Source organism: Cynoglossus semilaevis, chromosome 14 (genome assembly GCF_000523025.1).
Source record: "Cynoglossus semilaevis isolate Cse_v1.0 chromosome 14, Cse_v1.0, whole genome shotgun sequence".
Classification (NCBI taxonomy): domain Eukaryota; kingdom Metazoa; phylum Chordata; class Actinopteri; order Pleuronectiformes; family Cynoglossidae; genus Cynoglossus; species Cynoglossus semilaevis.
In genome coordinates, this window is record NC_024320.1 from 26,824,426 (window position 1) to 26,835,366 (window position 10,941).

Here is a 10,941-nt window from a genome sequence, read left to right on the forward strand (position 1 = left end):
CCTGAGAGTAAGCTGCACCAGGATCTTTTTGGATGTCACCAGATCTCCATAACCCCGGGAGTGGGAGAAGGCGTAGGACGACCGCAGGGTGACGCGCCTGGCAGGGGGGCGGCGAGGTGCGGGGGCGGGTAACCTCTCCGTCCTCACCTTCTGTCTCACCTACCAGGACAGAGAGGAACATTAACGTGTCATCTGCGTATGTGAGAGATGTGACCACAGGAAACAGGAAAACAGCAGAACGATCCCTAACATTTCAACACAAATGTTAGGGATCGGGGAAAAACTCTCAATTTAACATCACATTCTTCTGAAGGAAGTGGTTCAGTTGATATATTTACTACATCGTTATCAATATAATTAAAATAAATCTGAATTTATTTTTTATTGAACCGAATTACAAATTAAATTCACATTTTGTAATTTTTTAAAATTTTAACAGATACAAATTAAATTCACAATTTGTAATTTTTTAAAATTTTAACAGATGAGACAAAGTTGACTCTGTGTGATGTGGGCGTGTCTTATCTCACCTTGTCATTGACCGTCGGCCGGACCTGAATGTTGATGAACCGATAGGCCACCACAGGCAGCGTACAGAGGAGGGAGGTCAGTAGGACGGTCAACCACACGTTGGGCTGGTTCAGAGAGTTCCTGGCTGTTCCTGAAGCCCCACCCCCAAAAAAAACACCAATCCAGAGGTCAGCGCAGAGGTCACATGGGTGGAGAGCCGACTGGGCCGAGTCTACCGTACTCACCGATGAAGGGGAAGGCGGAGGTGAAGATGAAGAACATGCCGTTGCTGTACATGGTGAAGGTGACGGCGAAGTACACGGCCAGACTGCCCCACACGAAGAACTGGTTGACTGCGGTCCAGTAGTGGGTGTCCAGACACAACTGGGCCACACAGACACAGACCGGCGTCACATGACACCGAGGTTTCAGTCTACACCGGGTGTTTAGACCCAACACAGGAAGTGACCCGGCCCCGCTAACGATCGAAATGTAGGTCCAGATACGACCGGAGCTTAAAGTTGTACAGTCGCAAATTTAGCCAGAAATATTTTTGAATAAATATTAGGGAGATCCGATAAGATCGGATATTAGCATAATTATATAATATGAGTAAGAATTTTTATCGGTTTTTCCTCCGATAATGAAAACCTGATAAAGCAATGCCTGTGAAACAAACTTCTGTCCACTAGGGGGGGCATGGCAGAAAATAATTGAGAAACACTGCTTTAACCCATCACCTTAGTGAGTAAGGTGACACTTACCCTCCTTCACCACCAGGGCACCACTGCCCAGCTATATCGGTATCAGTTGATATCAGTGTCGGAAATTAAGTGTTTGGACGATATCGGGATAGTTCATATCGGACATTTCTAATAACTATGACAGGGTTCGTCATGTCGGACGTTATCAACAACAATGCATCAAATTAAGACTTAATATACGGCGTCGTCCGTTGACTCCGTTACCTGTACGCCAACGACAACAAGCAGACACGTCTGCGCCAGCAAGGCGAAGGACTGGTAGTCTGCGATGTCTTTTCCGTCGTCTCGAACCGTGTCGTGCATGGCCGCCCAGGGGATGAAGAAGAGGACGAGGGAGCTGTAGCAGCTGTGCAGCATGCAGCGCAGGAAGGCCTTCTTACTGAAGTACAGGTTGAGCTGACCCGGGGTGTAAAGCTGCGGGTACTGGAAACTCCAGCGGTCGTTCACGTCCTGCAGGAGCCCAGAGGAGGTGAGCGCCACGGCTAACCGTTAGCTACGCCACGTCTGACACACAGAGTGAAGACCTACCTGGTCGAAGAGACTCATCCCCAGGACCGGCAGGGACGTGTAGACCAGGTTGTACAAGGTGATGAACCACTCATCGTAAACAGTCTGTCAACAGCACAGAACAATCAGTCGGTAAATACATGATTTGAAATCTATGAAAAGCTAGAATTCCTCAACGATGTTAGTTAAAGAACATCGATCGATCACAGTTCATCAGAATATAGAAGGAGGAAGCACAAATTATTGACTAAAGTTCAATTAAACCATTTTTAAAATACAGTCAACGTGAGTCAAAAAAGCAAAAATCAAATAAAGCTAAAAAAGATGATCATAAATCTGCTGAAAATATCGATACATTGAAATATTGTGATATTTCGTATCAATATTCTAACACTGTATTTTTTATTATACAACAAACAGTCAAATATTCCTGGCGTTGGTTCATTTTTGTGTTGCATTTAAACCTCTGACCACTAGGTGTCGTCCAGGGACTGCATACATTTGCAAGTATTTGAGATTTTGTGTCAAAAAATCTTCTTGTTTTCTTTTTTTTATCCAAAATAATATTTGTTCTCCAGTGATTTCCCATTGACTTCCTTTTTACAAAAAGCAACGTCGCCCCCTGCTGGTTCATAGTGACAGTTTTATAGCTAAGCGTTGAGTCCATTTCTAAACACGTCGTTCCGTGGTCTTCACCTGAGCCGAGAAGCCGGAGAAGAAGGCGTACCAGAAGTGCACAAACGTGAAGGTGAAGTTCTTGTAGAAGAAATATCGCAGGAACTTGCACATACGTAGATACGACCATCGACCGTGCACCAGCAGGAGGCGCTGAAGATACCTGAACTGGGCGAAAGAGTAGTCACTGGAGAGGACGGCCTGCATGCCCTCCTGTCCACTGATCCCCACGCCGATGTGAGCAGCTGGAGGACGGAGACAGACGTGAGACGTGAACCAGCTGCAGAAACGCGCCCCTCAGTTTGAGACCCGTCCCGGTCGCTCACCTTTGATCATGCTGACGTCGTTGGCTCCGTCTCCGATGGCCAGTGTGACCGTCTGCTTGTACTTCTTCACCAGCTGCACCACCTGGGCCTTCTGCAGGGGCGTGACCCTGCAGCAGATCACCGTCTGACACATGCACGCCGTCCTCAACAGCTCCATCTGCAGGTCCTTCTCCAGCGCAAACGCCTGAACAGGGAGGAAAAAAAAAAAAAGACTGAAACTCTGCTCTGAACGTCAGAAAAGAAAGAAAAACCATCACGTTCAAACATGTGAACATCATGTGAAATATTAAAAAAATTAAACTGAACTTTGTTTGGATAAAGTCATTAAAAACCAAACAGCCAGAAACAACGTACACTTTATGTCTATTGGTCCATTCTGCACTTACAATCAATGGCTGGTTCCCAAAGGAGGGGGCGGACCCTACCAGTGGTCCCTGTTTTAGTGGTGTCACGTCAGAGAAATGACACAACTGTTTTGTAGTGGTGTCACGTCAGAGAAATGACATTGATTTGGTTTTTTTTGTTTCGTTTTTTTAATTAAATCAACAGCTGTTTGAAGTACTTCCTGTGGGGGGCGCTGTGTTTTCTAAAATGGAAGTTTGAAGTACTTCCTGTGGGGGGCGCTTCCTGAATCGAAGCTTGGTTTTAATAATTTAGCAGCCGCTAAACCTCAGGTAAACATTTAGACGAGTTGTTTTTTCATCTTCAGACATTTTTTTTTGGCTCCGTAAAAGATAATCATTTAATCAAATCAAAATGAAAAAGAAATTGATCGATTAATCAATCAACAAAATGAGCTGTAGCTGCCGCGCTGAGGCTAACGCTAACGCTAGCTCACGGTGAGTTTGTGGCCAGTTCTCCTGTTTCATTTGGTATGACCTTTGACCTCCTCACCAGACTGTGTCCATTGATCACCAGACCATATTCTCCGTCCACCTTCTCATCCTGAACCCTCTGGTACTTCTGGGTCCAGAACAGACCCGAGCGCCCGCTGACCACAGGGGGGTGCTCTGGTGCATCTGGACACATTTTCATTCTGGCGTTCCTAAAAAAAACATAACCAAACAAAAACAGACCATGTGACCCTCGTGAGTCACGTGACCTGACGTATGTTGATGCGTTGACGTGCGACTGACAGCAGCTCCTCTCTGACTCCCTCTGGTGAGTCGGCGGCCACCACGAAAATGTCCGTCATCCCCTCCCTCAGCATGTTGCAGGAATAACCGATGTTCTCTGCCGTCTCTGTGGTGAGGACAGTAAATTCACGCTGGAGTTCATTTGTAGAAAAATGGATTTGAAATATTCACCGCCTTCAGAAGCTACTGGGCTAAATGTAGCTCCCTGCTAACCCTCGCTACAGGGCTAAATGTAGCTCCCTGCTAACCCTCGCTACAGGGCTAAATGTAGCTCCCTGCTAACCCTCGCTACAGGGCTAAATGTAGCTCCCTGCTAACCCTCGCTACAGGGCTAAATGTAGCTCCCTGCTAACCCTCGCTACAGGGCTAAATGTAGCTCCCTGCTAACCCTCGCTACAGGGCTAAATGTAGCTCCCTGCTAACCCTCGCTACAGGGCTAAATGTAGCTCCCTGCTAACCCTCGCTACAGGGCTAAATGTAGCTCCCTGCTAACCCTCGCTACAGGGCTAAATGTAGCTCCCTGCTAACCCTCGCTACTGGGCTAAATGTAGCTCCCTGCTAACCCTCGCTACTGGGCTAAATGTTCTCCATGCTAACCCTCGCTACTGGGCTAAATGTTCTCCATGCTAACCCTCGCTACTGGGCTAAATGTAGCTCCCTACTAACCCTCGCTACATGGCTAAATGTAGCTCCTGGCTAACCCTCGCTACTGGGCTAAATGTAGCTCCCTGCTAACCCTCGCTACTGGGCTAAATGTAGCTCCCTGCTAACCCTCGCTACTGGGCTACGTCAGGCTAATAGTATGAGTCATTAGCTAGTTTTGGTGTGATGTTTTAGCTAATTATCCTGAATGTTTCGTCCGATTCGTCAGAGAGGTACGGAAGCCCATCGGGACGTTTCCTACTCCAGTTTGTCAAAGCTGAGGTTCTGCTCATCTCGGACCCTGGACTGAACTCTGACCTTGTTTATCTCCAGTTAAGACCCAGATTTTGATGTCGGCCTTGGCCAGTTGTTCGATGGTCTGAGGAACGCCGTCCTGCAGTTTGTCCTCCACAGCCGTGGACCCCAACAACTAGGAAAGACGAGAATCAAATCAAAACTCAAATGTGAATCTAGTCTGAGGTTTAAGACCGGACCAGAGACTGGTCCAGGTCCAGGAGAAGACCTCACCAGAAGGTCTTTCTCTATCTCTTCATAAATCTCATCCAGTTTCTCCTCTCGGTCGTCAATGGCAGTGCTGGCCTCATGGTGGCGCCGGCTCCAGTCTTCCATGTAGGCCTCGTCCAGGTCCTTGTAGGCCAGGACCAGAGTGCGGAGTCCTTCTCCAGCGTACTCCTGGACACACGGGCACAGACAGGGAGATGGTCAGAGTTAGGGAGAGGAGGTCGGACCAACGATGGTCACGTGACTGACGTTGAGGTGTCCGGTGGTGACGTCCTTCAGTCCACCGCAGGACGGGTGGAGACGTTCGTAGACGATGGTGTCGGCTCCTTTGCAGTAAAGAGTCAGTTTTCCTTCAGGGCTTCGCACTGGAAACGACAGACGTGGATCGGTCAGCAGAGGTCATGACCTCTACAGTACGGCGGTCCCAGAGGGCGAGGGTCAAACCGTGTCTCCTCACCTATGACGGACATCCTCTTACGGACGTTGTTGAAGTCCAGCACAGCCAGGAGGTCGTAGACCACCTTCTGTCCCATCTCTATGACGGTGATGGTCTCTGGGGTCCGAGAGCGGAACACGAAGCCCAGACTTCTGGCCGCCGTCACAAGAGCGCCCTCATCTGGTGACTGTGCCTGGTAATAGAGCTCCCCTGAAACAGCAGAGAAGAGAGGGACGGATGGATGGATGGATGGATGGATGGATGGATGGATGGACGGACGGATGGACAGATGGATGGATGGATGGACGGATGGATGGATGGATGAATGGATGGATGAATGGATGAATGGATGGATGGATGATGGATGGATGAATGAATGGATGGATGAATGGATGAATGAATGGATGGATGAATGAATGAATGAATGAATGAATGAATGAATGGATGAATGGATGGATGAATGGATGGATGGATGGATGGATGGACGGACGGATGGACAGATGGATGGATGGATGGACGGATGGATGGATGGATGAATGGATGGATGAATGGATGGATGGATGAATGAATGGATGGATGGATGGACGGACGGATGGACAGATGGATGGATGGATGGACGGATGGATGGATGGATGAATGGATGGATGAATGGATGAATGAATGGATGGATGAATGAATGAATGAATGAATGAATGGATGAATGAATGAATGAATGAAGGAATGAATGAATGAATGAATGAATGGATGAATGAATGAATGAATGGATGGATGGATGAATGGACGGATGGATGGATGGATGATGAATGGATGAATGAATGAATGGATGGATGAATGGATGGATGAATGGATGAATGAATGATGGATGATGGATGGATGGATGGATGGATGATGGATGATGGATGGATGAATGATGGATGATGGATGATGGATGATGGATGATGGATGATGGATGATGGATGAATGGATGGATGGATGGATGATGGATGGATGAATGAATGGATGGATGAATGAATGAATGAATGGATGGATGGATGAATGGACGGATGGATGGATGGATGATGAATGGATGAATGAATGAATGGATGGATGAATGGATGGATGAATGAATGTGGAGATTTTTCTATTCTTTAGACAAAGAAATAAGAAACGTCCTAATGAATTACAACCGATTTAAAATGCCACAGTGCAACCCCACACCTGTCCACTAGAGGTCCCACTCACCATCCTTCTTCTCCTCAGGCATGACGGTGTGACAGACGGCCAGCAGCCTGAAGAAGGCCTGAGCCGCTGCGTTTCCCTCCCTTACCGTCTCCACCAGGCTCTGGTCATGGAAGACGAACTTGGGATCAGCCAGAGGATTCCAGGACAAGTCCACTCGCTGCGTCTTCTACGAGAGGACACGCGGAGACACGGTCAAGAAAATAAATCACCAAATCGAAGCAGCAGAGTCAGGATTCTCCTCCCACCTCCGTGATCTCCACCCTGCGTCCAGAGAAGTCCAGGAGTTCACCTGGACAACAGACAAACACCGCAGTCAACCTCAGCTTTGTTCAACCTCCACGGACGGAGGACGCAGCCGTGACCCACCGTAACTTTTCCCGTCGATGGAGCACTTGTTGAAGGCCATGATGTTCTGCGTCAGCGTCCCCGTCTTGTCGCTGAAGATGTACTTGATCTGTCCCAGCTCCTCGCTGAGGGCCGTGGTCCTGGCCTGGGCCGGGGTGTCATTCTTGGGGTAGTACATCTTCCGGTCCCAGTCGATGAAGAAGCTGTTCCCCAGACGGATGATCTCCACGCTGACGGCGAGACACGCACAGAACAACAACGTGTCCGGTGGGAACGTTCGTCTCGCTAATGTCCTCTCGGCGCGGGAACCTACCTGACGTAGAGGGAGATGGGCACCACCGTGTTGAGAACGATGACGTACGACCAGAAGGACAGGAAGGAGGAGAGCGGAGCGTCCACGCCCGGCTCACGGGGCAGGAAGACCACAAACTCGGAGCCGTCGCTGGCCTCCCAGATGGCGTTCCCGATGGCCATGAAGGTGCACATGGACACCAGGAAACCCATGATCTGGACGCAAACCACAGCTTTAAAACACAGCCATGACAGGTTCGGAGTTTGGTCTGGAGTTCTAACTCACGCCCAACACCAGGACGTTCATCAGGTGGTCGATGCTCGTCCGCTTGAAGACGGACTTCCCGCTGTTCTGCATCAGCTTGGTGTCGGGACCTGGGAAACATCGACAACGAGCCCGAGTCAAACGGAAACTTCAGTCGTGACTGTGACGTCGTTTTGTTTTTACACTTCGGTGACATCATCGTCCTCATTAACATAAATCAGTTACATACAGGTACAAAACAAAAACTGCTCCAGTGGTTCCAAACCTGTTTGACCTTTGACCCCATTTTGAATTCGTAAATTTCTGCCGACCCCAGAAATATTGAGTACCTCTCACTGGAGCAGCTCAGATATTCATCATGTCCCATGTGGGGTCATGACCCCAAGGTTGAGCAACAACTGTCTTTTGTTTGTGTGTTTGTTTGTTTACCTCCAAAGACGACCAGGCCGTAGCACCAGCCCGTGTTCCTCAGCGTGCAGCCTCGCAGCAGAACCTTGTCGTTGTCCAGCGCGTACGTCTGTCCGTTCACGCTCAGAGTTCCTTTGAATTTGTCCAGACGGTTGTTGGGGGGTTCACATCGGACTTCACCTGAGAGACGCAGGAAAACAAACACAGAAATGAGTGGGTCCCAAAACGGGGCCTCCCTGCCACTAGGGGGACGCCGACCCTTTCTGCAGTGAGGACTGTCTTCTCTGAACGTCCAATCACAGCACAGCGGCAGTAACTGTTCCTCACCGTTGAAAGCAGCCAGAGACGAGATGCTGTCGCCCAGGTCTCCAGTCACAGTCAGAGCCTGTTTGACCTTCAGGTTGGTTTCACTGGGGGGAGACGAAGAGGAGGAGGAGATGGAGAAGAAGAAGATTGTTTTATTTTTTAAAATAATGCTTCAGTAACAGGAGGAGTAAAAACTGTAAATGAAAGAAGTTTTATTTTTAAATAACGCGTCAGTAACAGGAGGAGTAAAAACTGTAAATGAAAGAAGAAGAAAAAGGAGGAGGAGCTGCTGTATGTGATGGGAGCCGTCACATACAGGACCCTGAGCCAGGAGTTTGAGACTCCATACAGTAGCTCTTCCTCCTTTTTCTTCTTCTTTTGTTTTGTTGTGATGGGGGCCGGAAGTGGACCCTGAGCCAGGAGTTTGAGACTCCCTGACAGGAAGTTACAGTTTGAAGCCCTGGTTCCATAATGAACGGTTCTTTGAGACACAAACCTGAGACTTGAACTCAGAGACAAAACTGTGGTTCGAGTCACAGGAAGGTGAACGTCTTCTCTGGAGACGTCCTCTCTGCAGACCTGTCAGATTCATGTCACTGCTCCACGCTGACGAGGAGGAGCAGAAGGAGGAGGAACAAAGAGGAGGAGGAAGAAGAAAAACATTCAAAGACAGACTGACCCGTCCAGTTCTGCTGTCTCCACGTAGACCAGGTTCAGAGGTTCACTGCTGGACAGCAGCAGAAGATCAGCCTGAAACAGGAAGTCAGATCAGGATCATTCTGCTAAGACCAGGGACCAGGGACTAGGGACCAGAGACTAGGGACTAGGGACCAGGGACTAGGGACCAGGGACTAGGGACTAGGGACCAGGGACTAGGGACTAGGTGGGACTAGGAACCAGAGACTAGGGACCAGGGACTAGGGACCAGGGACCAGAAACCAGGTACTAGGGACTAGGGACTAGGGACCAGAGACTAGGGACCAGGGACTAGGGACCAGGGACCAGGGACTAGGGACCAGGGACCAGGGACCAGGAAATAACCTCATTGTTTCTACTCACCGTCACAAAATGATCACTCTGCAGTTTGACGATGTCTCCGACCTGAACGTTCATCCATTTTTCATTTCTCAGTCTGTCACACACAGATACACGTCTCTCAGTAATGACTGACAAATATAAAAGTCACTGTAAAAGGTTCTTCCTACTGAGACTCACTCTCCGTCGATCAGGACGTCCACCCGACGGTTGTTCACCTGGTTGTCACACCGGTGTCGGTTCTACACAGACATAAAAAAAAGACTGCATTTATGTTTCATTTTTACATTTTAATTTTTTTTTTTTCTTACGATGTCATCGGTGGCGTCTTTGACTGCAGTCACAGACAGAACCAGGATCAGAGGAACAGCCGTGGTGAACCAGGACAGAGAGGAGACTTGAGGGATCACCTGTTCACACACACACACACACACACGCACACACACGTTTCACGTCATAGAGAGTCGTCTGGGATCAGCTGTCAATCATCGGGAGACCTGTGTGACGTAGTATTTTACCTGCAATACCATGAGGAACAGGAAGTAGGCGTTAGCGAGTCTACTCAGCTGCTCAAACAGGTTGAGCGGCAGGAACGTAAAGATGTTGTATTTGGAGGTTTTGATGGCGTTGTTCTGGAGGAGGAAAAAAAAAAGTTCAAAAGTTTCCAGGTCTAATTCCAGGACTTTCAAAACTCTACCTTCAGCTGCCTCAGTGTCGGCTAACATTTAGCTATAATCTTGGCTACACCTAAAAAGATGTTTTTGAAAACTTGTATCAAACACATTCTGATACATCGGCTAATGTTAGCCTGTTGCTAAGCTAACCTTTTGTATTCTTTGGCCAAAAAGTAACTTCTTTTTTTTCTACTTCTTCTGGGCTAATGTATCCTAGCTATCAATGGTAGCTGAGTTTGTCTTATGTTAGCATTTCAATAGCTTCTAGTGCAGTAACTCCGACTGAGACTAAACATCGTGATTTAGCTTGTTTTCAGCTAACGTTCAAATATTTGTCGTCAACTGTCGCCGTTACAGAGATGTTTTGTTTCGTCTTTTTTTTGTCAACCCTTTGAAGCTAACAGGCTAACAGTTTGTTTACAGTGGTGAAAAGGAGTTGTTGGTTTTTTTTTCCAGCACTCACAGCATAGTTATAGGACAAGTTGAAGTGTCGGTCGTTTGCCTTCAGGTGTCGCTGCTCCTCTGAAACAAACAAGGATTTGAAGTTTCAACAACATTAGAGGATTTTTATGTCAATATTTAGTGTCAAAATAAAAATCTGAATTTTGAACCTTTCTCAGTCTTAGAGCTGCCGCAGAGCGAGCCAACGTTTGACACCACTGATCCCATCTTCAGCTCTGATTCACATCACATCAGGTGGAAGCTGGAGAGAGAGAGAGAGAGAGAGAGAGAGAGAGATAACAACAGTCAGAGCAACAGTCGGACAAAGGAAACGGAGGAAATGGGTTAGAAAGAAAAACAAGACGGAACAAAATGATCAGAATGATTTGAATTAAAAACATGTTCGAATATCATCATATTATTTGTGTTTCTATGGG

General features: G+C 47.9%; 1 protein-coding gene across 1 annotated transcript in view; it reads right to left on the minus strand.

Moving 5' to 3' along the window:
- The window catches only part of atp8b5b (ATPase phospholipid transporting 8B5b), a 13,603-nt gene that overhangs the window by 1,411 nt on the left and 1,251 nt on the right, over positions 1-10,941 (minus strand). Inside the window, 27 exon segments of the mRNA XM_008326158.3 lie at positions 1-159; positions 531-661; positions 756-894; positions 1,479-1,724; positions 1,803-1,886; positions 2,478-2,701; positions 2,783-2,966; positions 3,677-3,827; positions 3,919-4,024; positions 4,879-4,990; positions 5,089-5,253; positions 5,332-5,447; positions 5,540-5,728; positions 6,740-6,905; positions 6,985-7,028; positions 7,106-7,314; positions 7,398-7,591; positions 7,662-7,750; positions 8,070-8,228; positions 8,376-8,458; positions 9,034-9,104; positions 9,414-9,486; positions 9,570-9,631; positions 9,701-9,799; positions 9,908-10,021; positions 10,527-10,585; positions 10,675-10,766. The exon segment at positions 1-159 is cut by the window's left edge and continues 6 nt beyond it. Of these exon segments, the coding sequence (XP_008324380.3) occupies positions 1-159; positions 531-661; positions 756-894; positions 1,479-1,724; positions 1,803-1,886; positions 2,478-2,701; positions 2,783-2,966; positions 3,677-3,827; positions 3,919-4,024; positions 4,879-4,990; positions 5,089-5,253; positions 5,332-5,447; positions 5,540-5,728; positions 6,740-6,905; positions 6,985-7,028; positions 7,106-7,314; positions 7,398-7,591; positions 7,662-7,750; positions 8,070-8,228; positions 8,376-8,458; positions 9,034-9,104; positions 9,414-9,486; positions 9,570-9,631; positions 9,701-9,799; positions 9,908-10,021; positions 10,527-10,585; positions 10,675-10,732 (3,486 nt within the window). The 5' untranslated portion in view covers positions 10,733-10,766.